The sequence below is a fragment of the Elephantulus edwardii genome, unplaced genomic scaffold, assembly GCF_000299155.1.
Source record: "Elephantulus edwardii isolate Elephantulus edwardi_28Jun2011 unplaced genomic scaffold, EleEdw1.0 scaffold00155, whole genome shotgun sequence".
Classification (NCBI taxonomy): domain Eukaryota; kingdom Metazoa; phylum Chordata; class Mammalia; order Macroscelidea; family Macroscelididae; genus Elephantulus; species Elephantulus edwardii.
This window is the reverse complement of record NW_006399905.1, coordinates 7,286,075-7,301,706: the sequence shown is the minus strand read 5'-3', so window position 1 is coordinate 7,301,706 and position 15,632 is coordinate 7,286,075. Positions and strand designations below refer to the sequence as shown.

The 15,632-nt window shown below is 40.2% G+C and overlaps 1 protein-coding gene across 1 annotated transcript in view; it reads right to left on the bottom strand.

Moving 5' to 3' along the window:
• The window catches only part of OSBPL1A (oxysterol binding protein-like 1A), a 300,437-nt gene that overhangs the window by 41,143 nt on the left and 243,662 nt on the right, over positions 1 to 15,632 (bottom strand). Inside the window, exon 18 of the mRNA XM_006895041.1 lies at positions 745 to 820. Coding sequence (XP_006895103.1) covers positions 745 to 820 — 76 coding nt within the window. The remainder of the gene's footprint in view (positions 1 to 744; positions 821 to 15,632) is intronic.

Below are 15,632 nucleotides of genomic sequence, written 5' to 3'. Positions count from 1 at the left end.
GATGTTTAGGAAGGGACTGTCCTCCATGTACAGGGACATCCTGAGTGCTCTGGGGTGGAGATGTTTAGGAAGGGACTGCCCTCCATATACAGGGACATCCTGAGTGCTCCGGGGTGGAGATGTTTAGGAAGGGACTGCCCTCCATGCGCAGGGAAGCCCTGAGCGCTGCTGGCTGCACATGGGACTGTGGGTTCTTCGGCAGCTCACGACTCATGTGCTTTCATATTTTCCTTACTCCTGATGGTCAAAGGTCATGAGTGCAGGAGAATTCAGAGACTCGATGTAGCATTTTAGACTGACTGACACCACGGCAGTAGTATCCCAAAGGGAATCTAAGTATTTCTACAGCCAAGAGCTGATAGTAAATCACATTTCCTGGCCAGCAGAGATACAGTCCAGCCATTTCTTACACTAAACCCACAAAGTCATTGCTCTATATAGAGCGTTAAATAAAGTTATCTTCTACACGGTGGGGAGCCAACTTGGCTCTTGAGAGAATTTTTGCATATAACTAAGGAGAAATAGAAATTCTCTGATCACTGAGAAAGATCCCTTCCAATAATTCTCACTACTGAGCGCCACATTAAAGCCATATTAAGTGGCATAAAGAATGACTCAAATTCTATCTTATTCAACTTATTACCAGTTCCCTCATTTCTGAGTCTTAGGGTCCATAAACATTCCGTGCCTCACTCTGATGCAAACATTGCGACACCCTTTCAAGGAAGTTGAGGATTAATTTACCATTCCAATACATTTTCGGAGGATGCTCCAGATACTGAAGTCGTTTCTGGAAAACATAGGGGAGGGCAAGCTTGTTCTGGAAAAAAAGGGAGAAAATGAAAAATGATTTTATTTTAATGTCATTGACTTTGGGAAAGAAAAGCCACTGTACTTATTATCTTGCGAGTCACAGACACACGTGCATAGAGAAACATCACAAACAGGAGTCATATATGAGGCGTATCAGCGTAACTACGGGGTTCGACCTGCTCACTGACATGCTGACCCCTGAAGGAATTTCCTAGGACTGTGCGTCTTCAGTATTGTTCTGATCTGAATTCTCTTAGTCCTTCCACCTTAGGAGTTCTGTCATTGGGGTCCAGCTGTTCAGACCATCTCAAAGGTCTTCCATGTGATGATGTACCCAATGTAGCTGTCTGGGTTTATAGCACATCTACCATATTCTGAATTCCAGTACTTAATAAATTCTCTTACACCAGCTGCTAATTGAGGACTCTGATGGCTCACGGTGGAACTTCCGTTTTTCACGTAGAAGATGCACACTCAATTCCCAGTGAAGGCATCTCATGCAAAGCCACCATCGGTCAGCCAGTGGAGGACAGCATGTTGCTGTGAAAGCGAACAGGTTTCAGAGGCGCTGTCAAGCTAGGCAGGCAGACTAGGACGAAGGCCCTGGTGAGCTAGGGACACACCATGGAGATACTGTGGATTTAGTTCAAGACCAAGACAATAACGTAAAGCTCCCAAAACATAGGCCACATGAAGCATTTGGATTCTCGGTGCATACAAAGGTTATGTTTATGTTACAATGTAGTCCAATAAGTGTGCAACAGCATTATGGAAAAATATGAAATATTGTAAGAAATACTAAAATGGGACAGAGAGTTATGGCTACAGGAAAATGGTATCAAAAGGCTTTATTAATACAGATTTGCCACCAACCTCAGTTTGTAAAATACTAACTCTCTATGAAATGCAATAAAGCGAAGTACAATAAAACTATACTCCTCAGAATCGGGCAGTAAGAGCCCTGTGGATCACAAAGGCCCGACGCTCAAATGATAATGGCAGGGAGCAAGCCCAGGCAGCCTTTCACTGCTTGGTGTGAGGAGCATGGGCCCATGCTAAGTCAGGAATGATCTGATGAGAACCAGTGACAGCATCAGGCTGCTGAAAGGTCGCTAAACTAACTTCAGTTCTTAGAGACCCTATCGACACTTTGTCCTACCCTGTGCCAGCCTCACAATCCCTCCTGACCTCAAGCTCACTGTTTTGGTCACTGTGTCAAGTCACCTCCTTGAGAATCTTCCTCGTCTTCTCGGAGCTTCTATGTTTCCAAGCATGATCCTCTCTTCCAGGAACTGGTCCTTCCTGACAACATGCCCAAAGTATGTGAGACAACACCATTCTTCTTTCCAAGAAACACTCATGACTGTATTGCTCCCAACACAGATTTGGGTGTTTTATCCTTTTCCTTTGAAAAAAAAATTGCTTTGCACACAATTATATGTGTGTGTGTATATATATATAAAACATATACATTGTTTTATATAATTTGTTACTGTTGTTCTATGGATCTCTTCCAATCAGACAGTCAAGTAGCACCCTTGGAGGCAAGGATGGTGAAATTTCACCTCACTTACCTTGGGCATATTATCAGGAGGAAGGTACAGGGTCAGCAAAAGAGAGGAAGACTTTCAACAAGACTGACTGACACTGTGTTTATCACAGTGGGCTTGATCATGAGGATGGCACGGCACAGGGCAAGGTTCAGATCTGTTCACAGGGTCACTGTGTGTCATAGTTGACTTGATATCATCTAACAACAACATGGCATATTCAATGATCCTTTTTCAACATCACCGTTCAAAGACATCAATTCTTCAGTCTCCTTTTTTCGTTGTCCAAATTTCCCATGTATACGAAACAATTAAAAATACCATGGCTTGGATCAGATACACTTTAGTCTTTAAACTGACATCCTTGCTCTTCAGGACTTTGGAGACGTTCTTGACTTTCCAAATACAACACAGCTTTTGATTTCTTTACTATTACATCTAGGGATCTTAATTGTGCATCTAGCTGCTAAACAATACCAATTAAAAGCTATCACAGTCTATTCCAATGGTTTTAAGGAATTTCATGGATAAATGCAAATAAATTATAAAAGCCAATATAAAAATTCCTACATTATATATTAGTACTTTCCCTAGGACACCAATATTGAACATGAGCAACTCTGGATATACAGAAAACCCCTGAAAACACCTCCTAAAGAAAAGCATTTTCAAAGCGCCAGGGGAAATGCAGGGAATAAGGGAGTGGAAACAGCCAGAAGGCTGGAGGCATCAGTGGTAGCAGGTCTGTGGTTGGAGAAACAGCCAATCTGCGCAGATGGCAGGAAGCTGACCCATTTCCACTGATCCCAGTGCAGGAGTTGCTGTGTGGCATCCGGATGAATTTTCTAGAACACCCTACCATACTGCTGTCTTTCTACAATTATCTTGGGTTTATGTGACTATATGCTGGTTTCTGAAAAAAGCCACATAATTAAATCATCAAGGAAAAAATTAAATAAGAAAAATAACTTCTAAAGTACTCTTGTTCTGGAAATAAATTAACCTGAATTATAGAAAGAAAATAAATTCAAGGCTTTAGATAAAGAACATGATTAGGAAGTGCTCAATGCCAGGATTCATTCCGCCTACTTAGGACCATGGTCCTGAAGGACAATCCAAGCAATTGTAAGTCTTTAAGGTTAGGGTCTACCTAACCATATGGAGAGCAGTGTCTAGGGTCTTAAAAGATTACAAAAAGCTCCCTAAAAAGAGAAATGAAGGAAACCCATGAATAAGAGAAAGGACTGGGCTCCAGGGCTGAAGGCCTACATGAACCACTGCCGCCTCCACCTTGAGAACGGGAGACTGAGGGGGATACCTAGCTACCCTGACTGAATGTTCTGATCAGGAGCACAAGAGAGCAGTCACTACTGAAAGAGAAAAAACATGGAACAAAACCTCAAATTCTTAAAGACTTAGGTTACCTAATGATTCTGGGGAAGTCCCTGAAATTATGGTCCTGAGTTATTCTTCAAATCTTGAACTGACTGAATCTCTCCCTTGAAATTATCTTTAAACTAAGGAACAGTTTAACCCAAGGAGCAGAGACTGTCACATGTGAACCTTACTGTTACTTTAAAAAAACAGTATCTACATAGGCCAACAATTAAAGTAGAGATGAGGAGGTTGGTGGTGGGCAGATTATGGAAATGAAATAAATAGAATAAAGTAAGGAGAATGTGGACACAATGTGAAGAATGTAATCAAAGTCGCTGATCATTGGGCATAGAAAGTGGAGTGAGAATTAGTTTTGCAATGTGTATTTTCATGAAAAAGGAAAATGTGTAAAGTCCTGCATGATAAAACATCTTTACTTCTTCTCTTCCAGGAGCACACACTGCTCATGTGGCCGATCTGTCATCTACCCCGTCTGCTAAGTAAGTGGCCACAGATGGCACCTAACTCACATTTTCTCAACTACCCAAGACTATCAATCTTCTGTGACATCAACATGGATCCCAGGACTAAGAAGCCTGTTAGATGCTATCATTTGCATTTAAAATAGTTACAGAGATGAACGTACACCGTATTTTCCATTTCTTGCCTATGAAAAAGACAATCAAAAATGTAACAGATGCCTAGGGATTTGTGAACATGAAAAATGTTTTGTGAGATGACTGAGGGAGGCACTGTAGTTTCCCCCCATAAAACACATTACATTACTCAACAGCAATTTTTTTTAAATTTTTTAATTTTATTTTTGTGTGCGTGTACTGTCAAATCAGATCTGACTGGTACAGGAGAGGATTGTCCCTCCTTTCCCGGCAGAGCATCTGCTGGATTCAAACCGTGCACCTCTGGGATTGTAGTTGCAGCTTCTTGCCAACAGCAATTTTTAAATATTGGGTTATGATTCTGATTAAAGGAGTACACAAACTCTGTGATTATTTTCAGCTCAGAAACTGTGCCGGGACTGCCAGTCAATAATAAAATCACACCAGGGGAAATCCTATGCTCATTTGCATGCACATAACTTTGTACAGTGTTCTATGAAGATGTAGCATTTCCCAACTTACCAACAGGGCAGAACAATCTGCACCACTAGTAGTCTGTTCTGGAACATGCCAGAGAGCAGAGGGAGACTGTGAAGGTCAACAGCTCCCAGAAAGCCCTGGCTACTTTCTGTGTAGGACAAGCAAAGCCAAGTGCAAACTTTCATGCAGACCACTCTGAGGGTAAAACACTAATCAGAAGCAGCCAGAGGAAGCCAGTGGCTGGCTGAGAGGACAAGCGTATGCTGCAAAAGCCATGGTTGACCAGAACCTAAATCAATACTCAAGGAGCCTGCCAACAGGACAGGTGTAACCTCAGACCATCAGCAGGAAGAGCAGTAGCCAGAGGAGCATCCCCAAGGGCGATGCCGTAATGGTCAGGCTAAAACTGGAATTCAGACCCAGGTGGCATGCTTAAAAGGAATCTCAGCAACCCCGGCTTGGAGGCTGACTCGGCGGCCAGGCAAAGGGTGTCTGGAAAACATCCTTATGAGCAACGGCTGAAGGAAATGTGCAGCCTGGAAGAAAAGAGGCAAACAGAACTAGGGGTCCTGGAGTGCTCCAAGAAGGGACCTGAGTGTTGAGAGTCATGACATATCAATGGCTTCAACCTGTGCTTCTTTATGCATCTTCACAGATGCACTGTTCTATCGGTGTGTCTGCTCTATATGTCTGTTCCAGGGACCCTCAGGTTGGATGTGTTGCTGTACTGCTGCTTCCCAGGACAATGCCTCAAAAAGAACAGGAAGTATCTGTTAAATGCACTCTAGAATCCAAGATATTAGCACTAACATCAGTGGTAAAAGTTACAGGTCAGCCACTACAATTAAATTTTTTAAAAAAAGAACAAAAGGTTCTTAACTGAAGGAAGAGCTTCCTACAGAGGTAGGTACAACTATCATTCATTCACAGCCCAGCAAGGCAACTCTGCCTGTGTTGGCACGTCAGGTGACACTGGCTGGATGAGGTTGGCTCCTGCACAGCTGCGAGAATTACCCGGCCCCACAGTCAATGGTGCCGAGGCTGAGAAAGCCTGCACACAAACGTGAGCATCATCAGTGAGGCTAAAGCTCACAGTACCCAAGTCAAAAAAGCAAAAAGGAGCAAGTTAATTAAAAAAATTTTTAATTGTTATTTTAACCACGACTTACAGAAAGGTTGGGTTTTTGTTCATTCATTGTTGCACATTTTCTCTCTAGTCCACTTTTCAACGTATCTCTTGTATAAATTAATTTTTAATGACATACTAAACGGTAAAGAGCTTCAATGCAGACCCAAAGGGATGCTGTTCAAATCCTGTAGCTGCTCTGAAGGAGAAACTTTATTATTTATTCACTTAGATGCTTTACTGCCTTTGAAAACTTGTTGGAGGGTCAGCTATGAGCCTCAATGGTACACAATGACAAATAACAATGATGTATTCAAGACATAACATAATTTCAACATGTATGTAATGCCAACATTTATTAAATAGTTCAGTCTTTTTTCTCCATATTGTCTCCAAAATCTAGTTATTACTTACAGCGCCTTTCAGTTCAGCTGCTAAATTTTCAACAATTCAAGTGAGCTTTAGCTTCACCAAAAGAAGAGTGGTGCATTTAATAGACAAAAACAATTTTACACGACTCCATTTTAAAAGGTAAAATAAAATTAAAAAATAAAGACAAATTCAAGCTCTCTGTCACACTCGTTCTTTTTCAAGTGCTAAAAAGTTGCATGTGGCTTGTGGCTATATTAGATCTCAACAGAATTGTATTGCTCCTCTTGGGGAGGAACAAAATACTATTCAAATCTAGGAGTTTAAAGCCAGTGAGAAGAAACTCTGGGAGCTCAGTGGTTAATTGCTTGTTTACTAATCAACAAGCTGGTGGTTTGAATCCACCAGGAGCTTAGAAGGAGCCAAGATCTGGTGATCTGCCCCCATAAATAGTCTCAGAACACACTGCCCTTGAGTTAGAATTGACTCATAACTGACCCCTTCAGTGGTTTTTCTGAGACTGAAAACACAGGAGGACATTGCTCATATTTCTCCCTTGGAGTCACTAGTGGATTTGAACTGGCAGAGAGGCACACTCTTCAAGGTTCGAAGTGCCACTCCCTACAGCCTAGGCCACCAGAGCTCGCTGGTTTGGAAAGTTTAGAGCCTCAGAAACCCACCAGGGCAGCCTGTCATCTATGAGATGATGACATGCTGAGGCAACAAAGCCAAGGAGAAGCAAACCAGTCCCCAGCCCAGTTATCAAGAAAATGCTCAATTTCTGCAATATTATTGAAAGGAGAACGTATTTTTTTCCAAAATAAATAAGAGATTGAACTTTGAAAATTCCTAGTTTGTAGTTAGAAGAGGGAGGAAATCACGAGGACAGCAGAGACTGCAGCAGTGGGTGGGAGGGGCCATGAAGGACAAGGTGCAGCAGGGACTCGAGGCGAGGTGGCAAAAGTCATAGCTCCATAGTAATTACAAAAATTAAAATCCAGTTTAGAGATATGACTGTATAAAATAAAATGTACATGAATGAAATAATCCATATGAATGTACATATGTATTATACATATAAATTATGTAAAAAGGAATGACTGTATAAAACAGTGCAAGTGAGAGAAACATGACGTACATCAACAATTCTATGTAAATCAGTAAAAAACCAAAAATAAAATCTTTTTAAAAAATTACTAATTTGAAAAAAAGTATGTTTATGTTCTTGAAAATTTCACTGCCCTCATGAGGAAAACAGAAAAAGAGTCAGCTGGTGATACTGGAGGAAGGCACAGCTACTCCAGGCAGAAGTCGGAACAGATGAGGGCAGCAGCCAGGCGCTCCACGCTGAAAGCACAGATCAATTATTCTCTCCCCTTCGAGTTTATCTGAGAGTCATTCTCTGCGATTCTATGCTTCTTTTTTTTTCTTCGCACAGAGAGAAAACAGCCTGTACCAGGGACTGGGAGTGGTTGGTCCTGGTTCTGTTTTCAACTGTGCGGGTGACATTGTGACTATTTACACAACCACACAATCTCTGGTGCTGAACTGAGAGGTTTAGCAGGTGTGGCTCATCCGCTGGGACATGAGGTGGTCCCCATTATAGACCCCAAACCCAAGTGAAGTCAGTTATGGGGGAAAGTGCAATGTTAGGAGTTTATGAGCCCCCAAAACATGGAAAGACACTCACTCAGATGCAGACTGCTTATGAGCTTAGCTCCACAGGCAGAACCTGGTAAACTCATGTGAACTGCCTGGTCCTCTAATGTGTCTCCTGATCACCATGCCACTGCCTCCCTTTGCTCTGTTAAACAAAGACAGATACCTCTGACATTCTTATGAAAAAAGTGTAAAAAGGTCACAAAGTAACCAAAGCAGATGGTGCCAACTCATGGTAATCTCACGTGTGTCGGGGTAGATCTGCCCTCCTCAAGTCTCCTCAAGTCTCCAAGTGTCAAGTTTTTGGAAGCTAGATCATCAGACCTTTCTTCCAAGGTACATCTTGCTATTGACAAATCCCCAATTTTCTGGTCAGCAGCTGTTGCAAGCATTAACTGCATTGCCCAGGGACTCCTTATGCAACAAAAGCTGGCGAAACGCAGCTTAGCTGGAATTAGATGCCAGGTGTTTCGTGTTTTTCAGGTTTGCTGTTTAATGTGCAGGAGGCACGCATGCGCTCTGCTGTGACTTGTGCCTGGGCATGCAAGCATTCTACTGAATTCTTGTCCTACTTCTTGGGTATATGCTGCAAAGGGTCACAGGACGGGTGCCAGGGCTACAGAGCAGGCTCCTGTGTGACCTGGAGCCCATCTCCAAGTCACTGTGCACAGCCATTCCATTAGCGTATGATTCACCTACTCAGGAAGCTAAATATTTACTGAGAAATATAACGCCTCTGGTGATCAGAGTCTCTACATATCAAAGTTCAGTTTCTTATCTGTACATCAGGGTTGGTGGTGGTGTTTTAAATCACTTAAAGTCTGTTGTTTTTATGATGCCCAAGCACAACATGACAAAAATATTCATTTGTCATAGGTGCTATTACCGACCCACCAAGTTATCTTTCTCACCTCAGTTTTTAAGAGCTCTTTGTTTATTCTATTTAGCATATTTTTTAAGTTATTTTAATTTTATTTGATGATGTATATTTTTCTCGAACCATAAGTTTTTGTTTCTTCTTCTGGGAGATCTTTTTCTTCTGGGCAACCTCCTCTTCTGGTTTAGGAACATTCTGTTCCTTTTTTAGTAAGGATCATCTCAATATGGCAGGGGGAAAACATGTAGAGGTTAATCTGACTATGAGCTCTGTCTGCATGGTTGTGCTTCTTGGGAGCTTTGTTCACCTGGATGTGTTCAATGACCAGAGAATCAACATCTAAACCCTTAAGTTCAGCATTATTGTTTGCTACTTGCTTGACCCGGAAAATCCCACAAAATCATGCAAATCAAGAAGCTCAAATCTCTGGGTCCATTTTAAGAACATCTGGGAAACTGCCCAGGCCATCAAGGGTATGCATATCCGGAAAGCCACCAAGAATTTGAAAGACGTCATTTTGCAAAAGCAGTGTGTGCTGTTCCCAATGTTGCAATGGTGGAGTTGGTAGGTGTGCTCAGGCTAAACAGTGGGTTGGACACAGGGTTGGTGACCCAAAAATGGTATGAGTTTTTGCTGCATATGTTTAAAAAAGATTATATATATATATATATATGTGTGTGTGTGTGTGTGTGTGTGTATATATATATATGTATATATGTATATATATATAAATTTTTTTGAAATAATGTTTTTACAGATCTAGCATTTGTTTTCTAACTCTACTTATAGTATAATTTGCCCAAACATGTCTATCTACCTTGGAAAACTATGCATATTATAATTCTAATAAAAATGTGGAATATTAAACAAATGGCTAGCTAGCTCTCAAGATTTTCCCTAAGGATAAGACAAAAAAAAATTTCTTCATCATCTTTACTAATAGTCAAAATAGAAAAAATGATAAATATCTTCACTTACGAATGGAAGTTTTATATCAAAATCAAAAGAACAAATACAATAAAAATAATGTGAAGCATATAGCAAAAGGTAGTAACAAAACTTAAACGTAGCTTGGGTTTTGAAAAGCAGTGGGTTAAATACCAGGCTGCTGACTTAAAGGTTGGAGGTTTGATCCCACAGGAGAAGGATTAGGCAGGATGACTGTGCAGATTAAAGCCTTGGAAATCCTCTAAGTAAATGCTACTCTGTGATTTAGGGATTCTAAGAGTTAGGACTGTCTTGATTGTAGTGGATTTTATATTTTGAGGTTTTCTCTCAAATTTTCAAATTTGCTCTATGGGAGAGAGGACAACAAGGTTATTTTAAAATTATAAAATATTATTGCAAAACAAGTAAACTAATAGTTAGAAAAGGAATAAGCTATCCATCTGCCACCTCCTCTAATATCAATAGAGAGTTCTGGTGGCACAGGGGTAAGGAGTAGCACTGCCAACTTGAAGGCAGGCGTTTTGAATCCACCAGCTGTTCTATGACAGAAAGATGGTCAAGCTACCCCCTTGGGATTTACAGGCTCTGAAAATCTACCAGAGAGTCAGTTATGAGTTGGTTCCAATTTGACAGCAATGAACAACAACAATTATCAGCTACCAATGGTAACAGCTGAGGATGAACCCCTCCATATCTCCTTACACAAACACAGGCAAATACCTACTTTTGCTTTCATTTCTACAAACAGTGTTGGAGAGAGACTGCCTGATCAAAAAATAATTTTATTTTGCATAAATGTTATTAGTTGGCTTTCTGATTTTAGCAATTTCACATTTCCTTAATAATCTATCAGAGCACCCTGACTCCTACAATAAAGTGTTGAAAAAATGCCACTTTCCCTTTAATTTTTTTTTGGGGGGATATAGTGTTGAATCAGATCTGACTGGCACAGGAGGAGATTGCCCCTCCTTCTCCGACAATGCAACTAGTGGATTGAACCTCACGCCTTCGGGATTGCAGTGCTGCTTCTTGCCATTACGCCACCAGAGCTGTTTCCCTTTAATTTCTGCCAGTCTGACTGTTACAGAGTGACACTGGATTGCTCTTTAAGTATTTAAGTATTTTTCCTATGTGTAGTTATCTGTTGGATTTGGAAATCTCTTATTTACATCATTTATGAGATTACAATTTTTTCTATCAATCTGAAAAAATCTTGTTACCTATAATAGATTCTGCATGTATCAATACCAACTCCTACTGACGCATTCATACAGAGTAGAAACATCCTGTAGAACTCCGTGGGCTAAAATCTTTCCTGGAGCATATCTCTAGGGTTCTGTCCCACAGAGCAGTTAGTGGGTTCAAACCACTGACCTTTTGGTTAGCAGCCAAGAGTTTAGATTGTGCTCTCCAGGCTCCTTATAAAACAATAATCTTTGTTTCTTGTGGTGGTGGAAAGGGTTTCTGGTTCAAAACGGATTTTCAAGCCACTGACTTTGCCAAGTGCATAGATGGAGAAATGTGAATAGGACATGTTGGCCTATCTACGAGGGGACTGACTAGTCTCTCCTCTAAATTAAGCAGATTTGGAGCATCTCACCACCAGCAAAGAGGAAGCAAGAGAATGCAGTACATCCTCTGGGGCCAGAGATTCCTGCACCAGGTAGATTTACAGGAGAATAGCACAGAACCAAGAGATCCAACATGAGAAGGAAGTGACCTTGGGACTGCTACTCCAGGGATTCCAAGCTAAGAGCCTTGGACAAAATTTGTTGGAGGTGGGGAGAGCCTAAGAGTCTAACGTGGGAAGCTGGAGGCTGAGGTGAGCACATTGTGAGCACACTGTGGAAGCTGTTCTGACTGTGTGGTTATATCTTGTTGCTAACCTGAATTATAGTCTTTTGACTTCCCTGATATAGTTCTCTGTGGTCTGCGAGCTATTGCAACAGATGTCAGACCCAGTGGAGCAGTAAACTGACTCCTATAAAGTACTAATACAGAGCTCCGAGCTTGCCAAGTCCATGCCTCACTTACATGTCACAGCACAATTCTGAGTTTTCTTATCTTCATATATTCCCTATTTTTGTCAATATCCTGAAAATTGGATGGCATCCTAGTGTCTTCTGCATCCCCTACAGTGTCCACTACAGGATTCTACATGCAGTCAGCACTGACTGTTTATTTTAAAGAAATGATTTTTCCTTGTATCTCTTAAGATAAAGTTGAGCCAAAGAGGGAGAGAGAGAGGAGGTGACAAACTATTAAACTAGGCAGGGTTAAAACAAACAAATAATAAAATTTTCAGTCTCTAAGTCATCTCTTTTTTTAAAAACGTAATTTCTTAAAAATATAAAAATACCTTAAAAATGAAATTCCTCACCCCATATTTTCACTTAACTCACTCATTCATTCATTAGTCAAGTAAAGACCAATGTGTATCGACCCTCTGGGTTTTGGAGGCTATAAACTGCACTGGAGGAGATTGCCAATCACTCTCCCTTATACCTGCTGGTGGATTTGAACCTTTCAGAGAGACTTGGTCTTTGGGTTAGTGGTGTAACTCCCTACTATGTCACTTAAACTCCCTTTCAGATATTTAGAACAGTAAACAAAACCCACAAAACCCCAAAACTCAATGACTTTTTTACATTATTTTTTAAATTGGTTTGCTTACTAAGTTCATATGTATTGTTTCATACTATTCTTCATTCATCTTGTATTTCATACAATCATTCTCATACATTATATTTTATAAAATCAATCACCATTGGACCTTGCCCATCACTACCCTGTTTTTTTGCCTGGACCTTTCCCATTTGCTTCCCCCTCCCTCTTCACTTGCCAAACTGTGCAACCCTGTGATTTTACTCCTACCTATCCTCACCTCTTCACTCTCCCACCCCCTTGAGTTCCTGTACTTATTATATTAGTTACCTTTCTATTTTTACAATAATGGTCTTATGCAGTATTGTCCTTATGAAACTGTTAGTTCACTTACCATAATGCTCTCCAGCTCTGTCCCAAGTTACATAGTATTTTTCAAAATCACTGCTCCTGAGTGCTGCATAGTATTCCATTGTGAATATACTACAATTTCTCAATCTATTTGGTTGTGGTTGAACATTCGGGCTGTTTCCATGTTCTTGGAATGGGAAATAATGCTGCTATAAATATTAGTCTCAGTTCTTATCTTGGGGTATATTCCTAAGAGTTGCATGTTCAACTTTTTTGAGGAAACACCAAACTATTATACTCCTGGGCCTCCAGAACAAAAAGACTGATAACCCAATTACAAAATCAGCAAAAGACTTGGAAAGACTTTTCACAGAGGAACACATTCAGGTGCCCAACATACACATGAAGAAATGCTCAAAATCACTGGCAATAAAAAAAGATGTAAAGCAAAACCACAATGAGATACCATCTCATCCCAGTAGCAATGGCAAAGTTTAGTAGGGCAGTAAGCAATAAAAGTTGGAGAGGATGGGAACTCTCATATACTGTTGGTGGGATAGTAAAATGGTCCACCCACTCAAGTATTATTTTTTATTCAAGATCAAAACTATAACTAAACATCAAAGAAAATTCCAAAGTGCCTTTAATATATCTAGGATACTGAAAAAATTGATTTTTTCCTAAAATTTGAGGAAATTTTATCACACTCTGTGAGTCAATACTATTCTCCTACAATTATCTTTTGATTTGATACTTACTTTGCATTTATATTTAAAATGTTTAATGACTCTCTACAGACTGCTGCACCAGAGCTTTCTTTGTGTGTGTTTTTAAGTTTTGAATGACTAAACTTAGCTATTACTTTTTTCATGTAGTTCATTGAGTTCATGTTTCACTCTCTCATGATTGCTTTCATGTGTACTTATCATCAAAAGAGGGGAACTTTATGAACTCTGAGTGACTGAAGGGGAGAAAAAGCCTGTACATTTAATATTACTTGAATATGTGAAATAATGCCTATGTATTAGTTGATTGCCTTAAATCACAAGGTAGAAGACCCCCACATGAAGCCACAAGGGCTTATGCCAAGAGTCTTGAGTTGTACGTGTATAAGCATCTGTGTGCTTTAGGCTCATGTACATACCTATCAGCAGTTACAAAAAATCTCTGGTCTTAACTAGCATACTTCTTCCTTACTCCCCTAAATTCCACTACTGAATCTAGTTTCTATTTGACTGTAAGCATCTTGACTTTTATTATACTATTAAATATTTATTAAGCACTTAAAATAACCTTCCAAATTAGGAAGTCATTAGAAATAAACTATATAATAAGTCATACTTGGGAAATCAAAGTTGCTTTTAAAGTATTGTTGTAAAGGCCAATTATAATAGTAATAAAAATGTGTTTTGTATCCCTCTCACAAATGATGTATAATCTTATCTGAAGTGATCTTTGCGTGGTTCATGCGGGATACTGTTCCCAAGACCATTCCTTAATTAAACAAAGGCTGAAAAGGAAATGGAACAGTCTAGCAGTCTCACCATTTAGTAAAAATATTTTAACAAGTTAAAAACAAAATACCAATTTCCAGGTCTGGAAATTTACCTTCTTCCTCTGAAACATCCTTATTCAACTACCACTCACCTCTTAAGAACATGCAAGGTTATTGCTGTAGATTTATTCCGTTAAATGCAGACTAATCACCACTAGATTCAATCTCTGCTGAATGGACAAGGAATAGCATAGAACTTGGAACCCAGAAATAATACAGAGATAAGCTCTATGCCAGCTGCTTTCCTACTAATTAGAGATCTCAGCTGGGTAACTGTTGCACAGAGCATTTACAATGCCACATTCTTCTATAGTCACAACAACAAATGCTATTTTTATTTTGAAAAACAAAAATGCTATATCACAGAATCTGATGTATTTTTTTTTAAAAAAACCCCATGGTTCCCCTTCCATTTTCATCAAAGGACACCCACAAATTTAACGTACACAGCACACGGCTTCAGTGGGATGAGAGAACACTGAATCTCAGCCACTGAATTGATAGGGTTTCTAAAGCTGTGAATTTTTTCCTGCAAAGCATCTGGGGTGTGAACTGCTGACTGTCTGATAAACAGCTGGATTCTTTAACCATTGTGCCAAAGGGCTTCTTAGAGCTCACTAGAAAACTCAAAACCTCTCTGCCTTTTTGACCCATAGCTGAATGTTCTGTGGGGTTTTCAGAGGCTGTATATCAAGGGAGAGCAGAATGCCCCTCTTACTCCCAAGGAGATGCTGGCGGATTAAAATTGCCAGTGGGGCGCCCCCTTTAGGTTAGGAGCGCAGCCTTCTACACTTTAGACCCCTCAAACCATGAGAACACTAAAGGCAGGGTTAGAGCACTAGGTCATCCTAGTAGCACAGCTGCCCACAACATGACCTTGGGCAAACTAACTTAACTTCCCTAAGCCCCAGTTTCATGAGTAAGTAAATAAGCCCTGGAGGACATTATGCTGAGTGAAATATCTCTGTCACAAAAGGACAAATACCACATAGTGCCACTGTTGTAAAACAGGACTGACATGGGGCAGGGGGAGACTGAGAAAGATGGGATAAATTATGTATACTACATTGAAACAGATGAGAGAGAGAGAACTGTTTAAAAGGTATATATGATTAGTTATTCTTGTCATGACATAAGTCCAGAATGAAGGCTGCATAGTGGAATGGACTTGGGGGGCAGGATTGTTTAGCAATGAAACAATTTTTCTTTTACTTTTCAAAGAGAAAGAAGGAACTGGACGGGGTGGGTGGGCAGGAAGAAAAATGCAACAATGAATGAATGGAAATCCAAAATCTCCGTGTATTTT